A 16,857-nucleotide genomic window follows, 5' to 3' on the forward strand; every position below is an offset into this window, starting at 1 on the left:
TCATTGCTGTTCTATCAAATTAAATGTGTGGCATAGCCACCCATATTTATATGAAATTGTGGGGCTAACTATAGAGATGGGAGATGTTCCTTTTTTAAATCTAAGCATTCAATAAACAATCCTGACTTGTATTTGCAATACAAATAGCAAAATTCATTGATTCCTTTATGGTATTTTATATTATGTATTTCAGATATGAAATGATTTATTTCATATCTTTTCCTTTTTTTTTTTGTTTTACTTAATCAAATTAGATTTACAAAATACTTAAACAATGCTTATTTCATGCCTTAAAGGTAAAGAATTATATAAGTGATTCAATATTAATATTAAGTTAGAGGCTCAGTCCAGCCACGGATTTTTCTGGAAAGCCAGTTCAAGTAAATGCTTTTTTCACTTTTTTTTTTTTTTTTTTTTTAAGGCACTGATAACTGAGTCTCCCATTACTATTCTTTGATTCCCACAGCTCCAAAAAATTCTGTCTTTATAAATGTAATCGGTTCTTATTTTTCATTTCAGTTGTGTGTGTTTGTACAAGCAGTACACATAAACCTGTAGCTTAAAGATTTTTTTGCACAGTGATTCCATCTCCCCACTGTGGCAAAAAGTGCTGAACACTTACTAATTTCTTTCTGTGCATTGGTTTCATCTTTCTCCCCTGGTTTTCATTAGGTTCTGAGCTCATGCCCAAAGCCCTCTCCACCAGGATAGTGGGAGGCATTTGGTGGTTTTTCACACTTATCATCATTTCCTCGTACACTGCTAACCTAGCCGCCTTTCTGACAGTGGAACGTATGGAATCCCCTATTGATTCTGCTGATGATTTGGCCAAGCAGACAAAGATAGAGTATGGGGCAGTTGAAGATGGAGCAACCATGACTTTCTTTAAGGTAAGCTGTATATTCTGTTTGAAAAGATCCTATATCCTGATTGTGGGGGGAAAGTCTCTGCATCTTGCTGAGGTGTAGCAAAGGATACTATTGTCCCACTTTCAAAAGCAACTGAAAATCACTTTTCTGAGGATTTCCTGAGATAGCAAATGAAGCAAATGCAAAATCTCTCATGGGCAATAGCAGGCAAGTTCTCTGATGATTTTTGCGTAAAGAACTGAATGTACGGTAACAGAGTAGGTGAAGAAACATGAACACTTTGCTTTGACAGATCTAATTCCGTGTACAAGAATGAGTTTTGCTGAAGTAGGTGTTACAGTATCAATTCAGTAGCATTATACTTAATGTTAATCTTTGCTCAAGCAACTGGGCTTTTGTAAGAATATTACTGGCTGTACAGAGAAAATCTTTTGGACTTATTTTTGAGAACTTTTAAAATTTAATTTGTTCATAAAAAAGATCAGATTCTTCCAGTTTTTCTGTTCATTTTAGTCTATTACTAAGGTCATTCCATCTGAAATAAAGTGAAATATGCTGCTGGATTAGAAAGAAATGTTTCTTTTCTAGCTTCATCAAGAATTTAAGTCAGCTCAAATTAATAAGAAGTATGCAGGAGGGGAGAATGGGTGGTTTGTTCTATAACTCTTCATGTTTGATAGCACAGGCATATCCTGAATCATCCAGAGAGGTGTTTCAAGTTTGTCTTAAGGTCTTTTGAAGACTTTTAGCTGATATATTCTGTTTTTATGAGTTACTATACTGTCACCTAAAGATTTGAGCAGACCATTAAACTGGCATTTGAAACTAGACAAAGTGAGGTCCAAGGGAAAAGCGTAAGCTGGCCCAGAAATCAATGAATGTATATGCAGTTCCCCTCATTAGATTCAGAGATGTTTGTTCATTTTTTCACATACTTGTTCAGTGGCTAAATAGTCACTATTCATTCTTATGATCCTACAGCCAATCCAAATATACACAGTTTTATTTATTTATTTTTTTAAAAATAATTATAGGGCTTTAAGCTTCTGCTTGGAAATAAAATTGATTAAACTTCAGTACTTTAGAATGCCTTGGAAACATTCGGAGTATTCTCCAGAATTCTTCTTAGAAAGGGAGCTGAGGAAGTTAAGAGAAGTAACTAATCAATTAGAGGTGTCTTGATGTCAGGAAACATTTAAAGCAATTAAATGAAATCGCTTCTTTCTTATCTGAACTTTTGAAAGAAGGTTTAAAGACTGACATTTTTAAAAGAATGGAAATTATTTAAGTCTGAGGACATAAAGGGATGACATAATGTATGAATTGAATTACCAGAAAACACTATGGGGCTTTATTTTCATTCTTGTCAAGCAGAAGACGTTGAACTTGTTCTGTTTCAGACTGAAACTGTGGATTCTAAAATATTAAGAAGCAATTTTAACTTAGCAGCGTCTTTTCCTGTAGTTGCCAGAAGCAACTTCTTAACTCATAGTCTTCCTCTTCCCCACCCCCCCTTTAATTTTCTGCCTTATTCTCTCTTTTTCCTTTTGTATGTGTGTGTATAATCTGTTTTTAGTATACAGAGACTATTTCTCTTTCTTAGGATGTTTTTCCCCTCTGCAAATTAATATGCTGCTCCCTTTTCTGCACATTTCTTTCTTATTGTTCTCTTCCTGTTTCTGTTTCTGTTTATTTAGATAAATTTTGTGTTTTTCTACTATATTGTACTCAAGAACTAGAGAGAATCATAGAAACATAGAATATCCCAAGTTGGAAGGGACCCATAAGGATCATCAAGTCCAACTCCTGGCACCGCACAGGTCTACCCAAAATTTTAGACCACGTGACTAAGTGCACAAAATTCAGACAGGCTTGGTGCAGTGACTACTTCCCTGGGGAGCCTGTTCCAGTGTACAACCACCCTCTCGGTGAAGAACCTCTTCCTGATGTCCAGCCTAAACTTCCCCTGCCTCAGCTTAACACCATTCCCATGGGTCCTATCCCTGGTGATTACGGAGAATAGGTCACCTGCCTCTCCATTCCCTCTCGCGAGGAAGTTGTAGACTGCGATGAGGTCCCCCCTTAAGCCTCCTCTTCTAAGTTTCTTCTTCTTCTTCTTCTAAGTTTTTCTTCTAAGTAAGTTTTGGTGACAGTTTTCCTTCTGTCACCATAGATTCTGAACTCAACCACTTCATGGTCACTATGACTGAGATGGCCGCCAATTGCCACATCTCCCACAAGACCCTCTCTGTTCTCCAGCAACAGATCTAGGAGGGCACCTTCCCTAGTTGGCTCTCTTAGCACCTGAACCAAGAAGTTATCATCTAGGTGCTTTATGAACCTCCTGGACTTGCTCGTGTCAGCCGTGTGGTGATCCCAGTTGACGTCTGGCATGTTGAAATCCCCCATTAGGACAAGGGGAGTTGATCTTGAGGTCTCTCTTAGTTCTGCAAAGAATAATTCGTCGGCGTTGTCGTCCTGGCCAGGTGGTCTGTAACAGACTCCCACAGTGACATCCCCTTTATTCGTTCGTCCCTTAATCCTTACCCAGAGGCTCTCAACTTTGCCATCGCCAACTTGAAGTTCCACACTGTCCACCCCATGCTTCACATACATTGCCACCCCGCCACCTCGCCAACCCTGCCTGTCCATCTTGAAGAGCCTGTAACCATCTATTGCAACACACCAACCACAGGACTCATCCCACCAGGTTTTGCTTATGCCGATGATGTCATAGCTGTGGGACTGGGCCAAGACTTCCAGCTCATCCATTTTATTCCTCATACTGTGTGCGTTTGTGTAGAAGCACTTCAAATGCGCCTCCCTACATGCAGCACCTTGTGTAGCCGACCGAAGGGCCTCACTAGCACACAGTCCCTCTGATTCTAGCACACCATCCCTTAGCTCATCACCGGCATGCCCAGTTTTATCCCCTTCCCCCTTCGACTCTAGTTTAAAGCCCTATCTATCAGCCCTGCGAACTCCTGAGCAAAAATCCTCACGCCTCTCTGAGAGAGGTGCATCCCATCTGGTGCCAGCAGGCCCGGTGTCACGTAGACCTTCCTGTGATTGAAAAACCCGAAATTCTGCCAGTTTCACCAGTCCCGAAGCCACGTGTTAATGTGACGAGTCTGCTTGTCAGCTTCGATCCCTCCTATTGGAAGGACAGAGGCAAACACAACCTGTGCCCCTGATCCTTTAAGTAGTCGCCCCAAAGCCCTAAAGTCCCTTTTGATCGCTCTTGGACTTCTCGTTGCTACCTTGTCATTACCAGCCTGAAAGACCACTAGCGGGTAGTAGTCAGTGGGCCGTACCAGGCGCTTGACTTTCTTAGCGAAGTCTCTCACCCAAGCCCCAGGGAGGCAACAGACTTCCCTGTGGGTTGGGTCCGGTCGGCATATTGGGCCCTCTGTCCCTTTCGAAAGGGAGTCCCCCATGACAATAACCCTTCTTTCGACAGTTGATGTAGCAATGCGGGGGGTAGGTTGCCTTGCCTTAGGCATCCTCTCCAACTGGGATGGGCTTTTGTCTACTTCGTTGTTCTGACTGTCGCGTTCTAGGATTTACTTCTAACAGAATAGGAATTGCACATCTTGCATAGACCTTTGTTTTAGTGACGTGTTTGAAATACCCTAGGCTTACAACAGAGTTACAGTGTCAGATCACATAATTTGGTGTTGGTTTTAGTATATCACCAAATTATTCTACTTCACTATGAATAAAACAGAGAGGTCAGAACAAAACATAGGATTTTTGTATTCTCCTGATAAATTTTAGGTCAAATTAAGATTTATTCTGCTGAACAAACATATTTTCTGGGCTTTATATGTGATCAAGTTGTGTTTAGTGTTTTGTGACATGAAAATGCACTGATACTTAAATACTTCTGTTCCAGATAGCAAACAAATGATTCCAAATATTTTTCCAGTTAATTTACTATCTTAACTAAGAAGTATGTAATTTAATGAGTATTATTTTGTACCTAGTAAAATGGATCCAAACATAAGCATTAGGAATAGGCACAACTGTTCTTGTAGTGAAGCCAATAAGTGAAAATCATACTCAAAAGAGAAGTAAACTGTACAATCTAATTTCATTCAGTGTCTGAAGCAACTTCCAGTTCAAAATTAAAGTATGCTTTATGTAAATGCTTTTCACTACAGCTAGCTATGTAAGGAATGCAATCTAATTAAATGTATTTTCCACAGAAGATAAAAGAAAATGTTTGCTTACAGTCTATCTGTTCCAGTAAACTTTCTGGTAAAATTCGGTATTTTTAATTAATGAGGCTGAGATATCAGGAATCAAAATATTATAGGACTGGTCCACATACTCTATCTGTATTTGTGTGTTCGCAAAGTAAATTTATCTTTTGTATATGCAAATTACTTCAGGAATATAATTTCCTTACTTGAGGAAAATGAAAATGCAAGAAAATATTTTCAAAGAAGACTGGAAGTGGAATTGCCTTAAAAGTTACTACTACCAGAGTTCACCAGCTCATAGATACTACTGTTAAATTATAATATAAAAAGCACTTAAGAACAGGCACCTGATCAAAGAAGACAAAAAAAGTATCAGAAAAATGTCTTAATGTACAGAAGTTACACTGGAGGTAGATAGTGAAGAAAAGACACAAGGTGCCTGATTTTTTCTGCACTGAGTATAAAAACTAGGATAAGTATGTTTTAAACTGCTTTTGGAATACTTCTGCTTTATCAATAAGCTGAATGTGAATTTTAAATAGTATATATTAGATTCTTTGTTATATGAACAAGTGAATCAAGTAGGAAGCAACACTGCCTTTGTATATGTCATTAGGGAACCAATGAAATATCCTGTTCTGGTGACCACACTTCAAAAATATGTTTAAAATTGGGAAGAGTTCATGAAAGGTGAAAGAATGACTGTAGGTCTGGAAGAAAAAGCTTTATAGTTAGAAGATAAAGAAGATCAGTCTGTTTAATCTGCTGAAGAGAAGGTTAAGAGGTGACTTGATGATAGTCTGTATGTGCCTTAATGGGAATGAGACTTTTGACAGTAGATGGCTGTTTAATCTAGCAGAAAAAGGTATAATGAGATCCAGTGTTTCAAAGCTAAGTTAGGCAAATTCAGACCAGAAATAAGGTGCACATTTGTAAGACTGTAAGTAATTAACCACTGGTAGAACTTACCTAGGAGTGGGCTAGATTCATCCATCAGCCATTATGAGCAGAAAGATATAGCATAGCCCAAACACGCTATCCTTATGATTTAGAGTCTACTCAGTGAAATACATAGCCTTCATTAGCTCAGTTTAGACTTTAGTAGTCCCCTCCTACTTTAAAAATCTATGGGAGTATGACTTCTGGAGGGGTTGCACAGAGATGACAAAGGGGATAAATTTATCATCTGTGTGTATGTTTTTCCTTAGCTGCTTTATCTTGTTGTAATGAGAGTGTATTGAGCAAAACAGCAGCATTATGTTGCAACATGAAATGAAGGCACCAGATGGTTTCCTAATGTTAAATTAAATTATCATATCTTGGTAATAGTTATTAGTTCCAATCACAGTGAGGATCAGTAGCTGCCCATGAGACTGACAGTAATTTCCGCATAAATTATCTAGATAAAAGTCCTTTGAATTTTTTCTTTAAAAAACTTTGGAACCTGGCCAAAGCTGTGTGATGCTAAAACAGAACATTTTTTTGATGGAGAAGCTAAATGGAAATTAGACAAACAAGCTAACTGCTAAATTAGAACCTGCTAAAGTTAAAATCTTCGAGAGCACCTGGGGTGTAAGAATACAGGTTTGGCCAGGGAGTTTGTGGAGTCTCCCTCCTTGGAGATATTCAAAAGCTGTCTGGACCCAGTCCTGGGCAAGCAGCTCTAGGTGTCCCCGCTTGAGCAGGGTTGATAGACTAGATGACATCCACAGGTCCCTTCTAACCTAAACCACTCTGTGGTTCTTTAATGCTGTTACCATTGTGAATGAAACTGTTATATGACTGGCAGATCTTGGTGGGCTATTTCACTGGGAACAATAAAATGACCTTAGTGTTATCCAAGAATTGTAAGGAAATAAATGTGGAAAGAAATGTGAAAATAGATTCTAAGCCATCTCTGAGTTAAGCATGTTGTTTCCTCTCCTGATACATGTTTTGATGTTTCTCAAATCACTGAGTTTTCTTAGTTACAAATTTCCCTTCTCTTCTATTGGCTAATTCTACTGGTGTCAGGGCTTTCCTGAATGCTTACAGCATGAAAATGATAATGAAAATGAGTCTTGACTGTTCTAGTGTTGCTCCCAGAATTCTGAATGGAAATTAAGAATGACTACTGATGGTTTTCCGGTTTCAGAAGCCTATCTTCCTTATTCTTTGGAATAAAATAAAAAGCTTTTATTATTTTAATGAAAGGTACTTATCTCAGTAGCTGTTCTTGGATAAAAAAGCTCAGATTTTTCATTGCCTCTTTCTTCTGTGGTCTCTCAGTCTCTGTTTCTCAAAAAACAAAACAAAACAAAACAACAAAAAAAACAAAAACAAAACCGAAAGTGTCTGTTTTCTTTCTGACTGACAGTTCTGAAAGTGAGAAGAAAAACATTAATTCTGCACTGCTTCTATTTGTAGCTCAGCTCTCCATCCTCATACACAAAGGGAATACTACAACACATATTTATAGCAGTCTACAATTTTATTATTATTTTTGTTTGTGAACTTGCTGTGTATATTCATTTTTCTAATTTTTTCTTATGTTTTTTCTTATCTGTAGCTTTCAATGTCAGATTTTTTTTTCTTTCTATGTTTTTGTACAGTACCATGCACAATGGAACTTTTTTCAGCTAGGATTACTCAGCCTTTGCATGCCAAATGGTTAAAAAAAATATTTTTTCTTTCTCTAATAGCAGTAGGTTAGTGTCATTACTTCTGTATCATGAATTAAAGGTGTTTTCAGCTCTCTGTGAGACTCATATATTTTATATCCTTGCTTTGCTGATAAGGAAGCTGAAGCACTGAAAGGGAATGCATCTTTTTCAAGATCACCTAGTGAAAAACAGATAGGGAACTAATTCAGGAAAGCTGACTCACATACCTTAGAATTATCTGATAGAATATTCTTTTTGTCATTTATATTTGCCAGTTTCTTTCCTTTTCTTCTTCAGGACCCAAAAGCTCTGCTTTTCTATAGTGTCCTTTTTTCTTCCTGCAATACGTTTTCTCCATAAAAGTCCATGCTGCTGACCCTTGTCAGTTTTTTTCCCTTTTTGCCTTAGCCATTTTTTTTACCATTTTGGGGTGACAACAATTCAGTGCTTAGTGCCTAGCTTAATTTTTCAAATTCTCAGTCTATTGTTAAACGGCAGGAAGCTCTGACATTTGCAATCATTACAAAATCCCCAAAATAGACTCTGTAGGCTGGAAGAAGGGGTTTTAGGGGAGTTTTCTTATTGCTTACAACTGGAGTACAAGTGACAGATTGCCTGACATAAATAAAAGAATAGCAGCAAAAATAAAGGTATGAATGCCATTCATATGTCATGAGTGACACTGGCAGGGGCATGCATGAAGCCAATAGAGCCTAAGAGGGTTTTTCAGACCTGAGTTTGAACATTGTAATAGGCAAATGTTATTCCTCTGTTTAACAAATAAACATGCATTTGTAGGCACATCAGCATATACAGACATAGAATCTTTAGCTGAGTAGTACAAATAATACATTATGAAGTTTAGCAATACATGTCAATCATTTGGTGGAATTGCTGCAAGTCAAAGATGAAAGAAACACCGCTTCTGAGCTTTTCAAATATCCATTCACTGACGCTGACTAACGGAAAAAAAAAAAAACCTTTTGAGCCCTAGCCCCCATGTGTTGATCTGGACAATGTGTAAAAAATAATTGTAGCAGATACAAGAGATACTTGTTCAGTTTACTTTAAAATGATTTCCCTTTATAGAAAAGTCACATTTTAATGTAACACAGACTTGTTCTTGTGCATAAAAACATGTGGCACTGATGACTGGAATGGAATGGAATGAATATAAATGCCATGTCGCCTTTTTTTTTTTTTAATTCTTTTTTTTTTTTTTTTTCTTTTGCATCATCATCATACTTTGGACTTATCTACTAGGAACACGTACAGCTGAAATGCGTTATTTCCCTTTTCCCTTTATTATTCCCTCTTTGTAGGAACACCTGTTTGGTTAACCACTACTTCTCTGAATGTGCAAAAAAGCAGACACAGGTGAAAACCTATAAAGCAAGGTCTGTGGTCACTCCATACACTTAAGGGAATTGAATATGCAATTACAGTCTGTGAGAATGAGACACTGGCCATGAGAATGAGGCTTTGTCCAGAGACCTCAAAACACCTGTGTCTCACTGAATTCTATTCATTTCTTCATAAGATCAAGGGAGCTAGGTAGAGTTAGGTAGGTTAGGTGATGCATTGACATGGGCTATAACAAGAGCAGCAGTGCATTTGAATTCTAAATTTAAATTGAGTATCAGATAAATTTGGTACCGTTAAGTTATTTGAGGTGAATGGTCTGTCATTTGCATCTTGGAATAGAAAGCAGAAGTAATTCACATAAAGGGACTCATTCCATCAAAACTCTCTAGGTACTGGGACAAAGTTTACTGAAATGGTTTTATGCTGTCTTGACCCTTTTCCCTTCTGTGGGGTTGTCAGAGCTATTAGTGTTCCTGCAGTAAATAAGAGCATATGTTTGGCTGCCTGTTGCTTCTCAGGGCTGAGGCAAAAGAAATCCACTGCCTCCCACCCTTGCCTTTGTCCATGTCCTTGCCTTTTGCCTTCCCTTTCCCCTTTTCACGTTCCTCATTACCTTTACCTTTTTGCTCTTTTCCAACTGTATAGGCTGAAAAAGATTAACATAGGGTTTAACCAAGTTTTCATTTCTATAAAGCATTACGTCCTATATCCAGACAGTAAGCACCCTTAATAAGCTGCTGGATAACATGCAGTATTCGTGAATAATTATCACAAAATCACAGAATCACAGAATTGTAGGGGTTGGAAGGGACCTCAAGAGATCATCGGGTCCACCTCCCCTGCAGGTTCCCTAGAGATAATTATAGAATCATAGAATCATAGAATCATAGAATATCCTGAGTTGGAAGGGACCCTTAAGGATCATCAAGTCCAACTCTTGATACCGCACAGGTCTACCCAAAAGTTCAGACCATGTGACTAAGTGCACAGTCCAATCTCTTCTTAAATTCAGACAGGCTCGGTGCAGTGACCACTTCCCTTGGGAGCCTGTTCCAGTGTGCAACCACCCTCTCTGTGAAGAACCCCCTCCTGATGTCGAGCCTAAATTTCCCCTGCCTCAGCTTAACCCCGTTCCCGCGGGTCCTGTCACTGGTGTTAATGGAGAAAAGGTCTCCTGCCTCTCGACACCCCCTTACGAGGAAGTTGTAGACTGTGATGAGGTCTCCCCTCAGCCTCCTCTTCTCCAGGCTGAACAGGCCCAGTGACCTCAGCCGTTCCTCGTACGTCTTCCCCTCCAGGCCTTTCACCATCTTCGTAGCCCTCCTCTGTACACTCTCCAACAGTTTCATGTCCTTTTTATACTGTGGTGCCCAGAACTGCACACAGTACTCGAGGTGAGGCCGCACCAGCGCAGAGTAGAGCGGGACAATCACCTCCCTTGACCTACTAGCGATGCCGTGCTTGATGCACCCCAGGACACGGTTGGCCCTCCTGGCCGCCAGGGCACACTGCTGGCTCATATTCAACTTGCTGTCTACCACGACCCCCAGATCCCTCTCTTCTAGGCTGCTTCTTATGCTCCAAAATCACAAGATACATACTTATAACTTACACTTGTCTCCAGGAGCTACAGGTCTTAAAATTCAGTGAAACACATACAAAGGCTTTTCAGGGTCCTCTCAAAGAAATATACATAATTTTGAAGTGAAGACAAGATTAGTCATTTACAGTAATTACAATATTAAATTAAATACTTAACATATGAATTGGGTCCCCACTAGCTATTTTTAAAAAGAAGTTGAAAAGAAACATCAAAAATAAAATAAAAGTTGGCATTAGGAAAAGTCTCCTTTGTCTGTGGGTCATCTGAGTTAGTATTTCCTACAGTTCACCATCTGTTTCTGCATTTCCCCAAAATATTCATAGGGGAAAATTGTTTATGCTGATCTCTGCATAGAACTCTCAAGTGGGCTAAACTATATAACCTATAGTCCCATCTGTCTTTTCTATTCCATAAGTATTTTTCATTTTGAATCTAATGAAGAGCTAAAATGAACATACAAACAAGAAGCTGACATTTGTATCATTTTTCAAAATTGTGTCCCACAATAATGCGCATTAATTAGTGCACATACACTAATTATCCATGCTGTAGACATATCATGGAGTTTATCTGACTAATGCCAATCTTTCTCTGTGTAAGGTATGTTGGTATGTTAAAATATAGCAAGATCTAATTGCCACTTGGATAGAAACATAGGCTACAAGAAATCAGAGCCCAGAGGGAAAAAACAACAACATTAATCAACTGTACCTGAGCCCTTAGAAAGTCAAGCATGATAATAAATATTATTCAGAGGACATTTTGAGTCCTAAATTGTTTTAGGACTTATTATCAGCAAAAGTCAAAAAAATCTACAACATATACTTGATTCAGAGAAATGTTATGATCTTGGTACTTAAAACTTTTGCATTTAAGAGAAACCATTCCATCTTCTATTTTGGAAAATATATATTGATGCCACTAAATACAAGAAAAGTAGGGTCTTTTCCTTTTGAAGTCAGATGGAGTTTAACCTGTCCTCATCACTGCAAATTACTTCTGTTCATGCATCTCAATAGTTTTCTCACTGTCGATTCAGCATCAATTTATGACACTCTATGAATAGTCAAAATCTTTTCCTCTCATCAGCCTCAAACTCTGTTGGTGATACACATAATAGGGTGGTGGTAAGAGTCAGTCCAGCTTTCAGATCCAAGCAAAAATGCATATTTTTGTCATTGTTGCAGGTTTAGTTTTCATTTTTGAAGAAAGCTGCTCTGCCTCCTGGAGTGTTAGATCTGATGCAAGGGGAGCAGAGAGTGTCTCTTTCTGTGGCAGGGTGATCTTATAGCAAGCACCCTCTTAGACACAAAAGCTAGGGAGCCTTGGGGAAGTGAGTTCTGTTGCCTAGATATTTGGAGGTGTGAGGATGAGAAAATCAACAGCAATGTAATTGCTGTTACTTCCAGAACGTAAGTTGTCTCTATGTACTGTTGTAGGTTTGGTGTTAAGTGGTAAGCCATTTTGTTTCTTTCCACTTACCTGATACACTTCACTCTCTGGCCTCACCTGGGCCTGTAATGCAACTGCTGACCAGATCAGTTGAAAGAGAATGGCTCAACACTGGGTTCTGATCATAGGTTTGGTTGCAAGGCTTCTTCCTTCTCAGAAGTGCGTAAACCTAATTTCTACCTAGCCTCTTTCTTTCTGTCTCCTGTTGCTTTCCCTTAGGAGGTAGGGCAAGTACACTTTCAATTTCTTATCTGTTTTAGCTTTATTCTTGTTATGACTTCCTTAGATCCTGAGCAAGGTGAGAAAAGGAGCAGAACTAGATCATAAAGAATCCTTCAACTCCAAACAGGATTCTCTTTGAAAAATAGATTTCAGAGTTAGGGTTTGTTTAGGAAATTGAGAATACATCTGAAAACACTTTTAACTGTCTGAGTCTTCCTCTTCAAAGCAAATAGATCTACCACCAAGTAGCCATTAAAGTTTGCAGATTTTATCTATGACTCATCCTAGGAATGTTATTCAGAAACCATTCACCAGAGTGAACTGTCTCTCGGTTTAGCCAGTCTTGTGTGAGATCCTGCCATATGAGCAACCTTCAGTGTTGAGTTATTTCCTGCCTGCTGAAGCAGCCTGAAAGCCTCTATTCATTAGCAGAGGTGAACTCTTGGTTCCGCCTTGTCAGTTTATATATGATACTACTGAGGCACTGTCCAACTGCATTAGCATTGCTTTGTGTATGAGAAATATTTACAGTGCCAGAATTGCCCTGGACACCACCTAGAGTCCTATTATACTAATGAATTTCTTCTCCAGAGTTTTTCACTGCTTTGAACAGAATGCTTGTCGAAATCAGTTAATCTATCCTTTTTGCAGTGCACCTATGGTAATAATTAAATAAGCTGTATTTGATATGGATGCCTTTTAAGCATTTTTTTTTTTAATTCATGCATTAAATCAACTTGTATTTAAAGTATTCAAGGTCCTTAATCTACACAATATAGAACGGGGATTTTCACAAAACATATACAAAGCCATGCTTTATGATCAGGGTAACCTACTTATCTGTCCATGAACACTTTGGACCAAAGATAAACAGTAATATATATCCTAACACTTTTTAATTTCTTCAGATATAGTATATGATCTTTTAATTTACTCACCATTTTCTTGTATAGGGAATTATGTGTTTTGTTTGTTTGTTTGTTTGTTTTTCTTCCCTCCCACATCCTACAAGCTGAGACAGTCACTGTTGTGGTTTAACCCATATACACAGCTAAGCCCCACGCAGCCACTCAGTTGCTCTCCCCACAGTAGGACAGGGGTAAGAATCAGAAATTTAAAGGTGCAAGAACTCATGGGATGAGGTAAAGACAGTTTAATAGGTACAGCACAAGCTGCATGCACAAGCAAAACAAAACAAGGAATTCATTTGTTACTTCCCATCGGCAGGCAGATGTTCAGCCACTTCCAGGAAAGCAGATCATCATGCATAATGGTTACTTGGGGAGACAAATGGCATCACTCCAAACATCCACCCATACTCCTTTCCCCAGCTTTTATTGCTGAGCATGATGCCATATGATATGGAATACCCCTTTGGTCAGCCTGGGTCAGCTGTCCAGGCTGTGTCCCTTCTTGTGCACACCCAGCCTCCTCACTGGTGGGGCAGGATGAGAAGCAGAAAAGGCCTTGACTTTGTGTAACCTCTGCTCAGCAGCAACCAAACATCAGTGTATTATCAACAGTATTACAAAGCACCATATGAGCTACTATGAAGAAAATTAACTGTCCCAGCCACAAAAGCACAACAGTCCTCATAATAATGGTGATGATCATAAATAATATACATATGTATATATATATTATGCAGAATTTGACTTATGTTCTCAGAGTAGGTGTTTTGTTTTGTTTGTTTATTTGTTTGTTTGTTTGGTTGGTTGGTTTGGTTTGATTTGGTTTTGATACAGGAGACATTTACCTTCTTTGACTTACTAGGAATCTTCCAAAATTCTTAAGATACCTCTGTATGACGTGTCTGATTGAATCTTCATGTATTCTTTAATATATCTCCACTTTCTCAGAAAGAAAGATGCATGCCTACATGAACTTTCTTTAAGGAAAGAAGACTAGAACCGAACATTTTATGGGATTTATTGGGAAGGTTGTCCAGTTCTTTTGCTTTCTTTGGCAAAGAAGCTCTGAGTATAGTTGCTTTGATGCTTGAACTTCTAATTTAGCTTAGCCAAGTACTTACCATTCAAGTGTATTTTAACTCAGGTTGAATTGCTGAGGAATTTACCTGGACTGAACAAAAACAACAGTTTGTTTTTTTAATTTATTTTATGGCAACATCTAGTATTTCTGATGCAGCTTTTGTTCCTCAAAGTGCAGAGGCACTAAGTATAGTTCATTGTAAATGTGGAATACAGTAATGGTATTCTAGGCTACCCGTAAAACTGGATGTTTGTAGAAGCACTGAAATTGCAGTTACAACCACCTCTTGTAGTTAGAGCTGCTTCATACAAGAAATTTTTACTCTAAAATTAAGGAGTTTTTTTTTTTTTTAAATCTTGTTCATAATGAAGACAATTTGATACTGTCAGTGACTGTCTTTTAAAATCAGATGATCAAAACTGAAAGGGGCAGTTGAAGAGAAACTATAAAAATGGAAAACAGACTTAGGAATATACAGTTTTGGAAACATTTAGAGTAGGTTTCTCATCTCTCCAAAATGTAGATACCTGCCCTCCTTTCAGTTAGTCATCTAGTCTTCTTTTATTGGCATTGGGAAGAAACAAAAAGGCACCACAAAACTTCAAATCTACCTTGAGTAACTGTCCTAGAAGGACAGCATCCTCCAGAATTCAAGAGCTTTTCCCACTGACAACAGAGAAACCTTGATTAATACCTTGGTCTGGATGCTTAATAGCTGCAAGTACATCAGATGAGTATTGTAAAATTTCTGGTCACTGCTTAATCACTAGACAATTTTCATATATGTATAAACTGCAACATAACTGTAGGGAGAGGCTGTGATAAAAATTATGTATGTAAATTAATTATTTTTATAGGAAATAGTATAAGTGCTTCTAATCTCATGGCTACCTGCCTCAGATAGTACTGTGGGGAATATTAGTCTTATTTTAGATGATTGGTGGAAAGGCTGTGAAGAGTTCCTTTTCTTGCATTTTGGCACTAAAATGGACACACACACACACAAAAAGAGAGAGACAAATCTCTTTTAAATTGAAAAAAAAGTTCACATTTTGGCTTACAGTCTGAGTTGGATTATGGCCAAAATTCTAGTCTATGTTTTTAAATGTTGTGTATAGAAAGACCGAACTGGTCACTTCCAGGAAAAATCAGTGTTGCTAAAAGTAAGCCAGTGATTGTAAAAGCTTGTCCAAAACAAAAGTAAAAATAACAACAAATATAATTCACCATTTTGCTTTCCTCATGTGACTCCATATGTTTAATCATATTAGAGGTTAAAAACATTTATCTTCCACCAACAGGGCAGATGTTTCAGTGTCGTCTGCTGTATAGCTTGTCATTTTTTAATTTTATTTTTTTGACATGAGTCCAAAGATTTTTTTATTATTATTATTAAATTAGGGTAACAGATGCAGGCTTTTGATGCATACACCACTAATGTATTTCCATTGTTTGCATATTTTCTTGGAAGAATGTGGTAAACTTGACATTTTTAGATGCCAGAATTTTCATGGAAATATTAAATTGAAGTATACAGTTCAGCAAATCAGTCAACTGAGCTATTAAAGCTGAGGAGGTGTTAATAAAGAAATATTGACAAATCTGAGGATACATTCAGATTACCATTTCTAAAACCACTTCAGGCTCCAAACATTTTTATGTTGTCATCCTCTAATAAAGAATGTGGATTTCCAAAATTGTGATATGATTTAAGTTACAACTGTTATTAAAGCTTGAAAAACATTTAGAGGAAAGGGACTGTTGCTTAAGGATTTGTTTTTCATTTATTAAAAAAGGACAGCAAGAATAAGCAATCAAAAGAATTGGCATACTAAATTTTTAGAACATGTAATCGCCTTTGAATCTGAAGATGACAACACTGCAGTTATTGATTTCTGTTTCTTTAGTTCTATAATCAAGTTCTAATCGCATATGTTTGGCTTTCTGCATGCGTATGGGAGACTAGTAAACTGACAAAGCAAAACTAATAACCTTGCTTATAGAAAAATGTTAATGTTGCCCACATCTAGAACAAACTATACTCTCTAACAGAATCTGAATTATTCATTCTCTTCTGCAAATTTTATTTTTCTGTTAAAAGGCAAGAGGGAAAATGGTTAAAACTGTTTTAGAAATTGTTCTAGAAAAATCATAATTTTTGACCCAACATTTTGAAGTTTAGAGACTAAAATAAAATGTATAAATAGGCTTTTATTAGACAGCAAGGGAAAATATGTACAAAAATCTTTCTTTATACAGTGTTTCAAGTATATTGTTCCATATCCATTATATTTCTCCGTCCTGTACTTTTACAGTTTAAGACTATATTTGCAGTAGTAAATAAAACAGATTAGGAGCATTTTAAATGCAAAGTCAAAGGACTCTTTTCCTCCAAAATTGGGTGATCATGCACAAACACCATTAGGAACAGCCCTGGCATATACCTGACCTCTCCTGAGCTATGGTCCAAATTGTCTTTGGGTGGAGGCCAGGTATCCTCTGGGAGG

General features: G+C 37.8%; 1 protein-coding gene across 8 annotated transcripts in view; it reads left to right on the forward strand.

The window, feature by feature from the left end:
* GRIK2 (glutamate ionotropic receptor kainate type subunit 2) overlaps window positions 1-16,857 on the forward strand; it is a 411,583-nt gene that overhangs the window by 317,898 nt on the left and 76,828 nt on the right. For 7 of the 8 annotated variants that reach the window (XM_083831531.1, XM_083831527.1, XM_083831524.1 and 4 more), the window contains one exon: window positions 673-890. In XM_083831531.1, coding sequence (XP_083687657.1) covers window positions 673-890 — 218 coding nt within the window. Of the gene's footprint in view, window positions 891-16,857 lie in introns of those variants that run through there. The other variant, XM_083831533.1, reaches the window with a different exon arrangement.

This window comes from Anser anser (assembly GCF_964211835.1).
Source record: "Anser anser genome assembly, chromosome: 3".
Taxonomy (NCBI): domain Eukaryota; kingdom Metazoa; phylum Chordata; class Aves; order Anseriformes; family Anatidae; genus Anser; species Anser anser.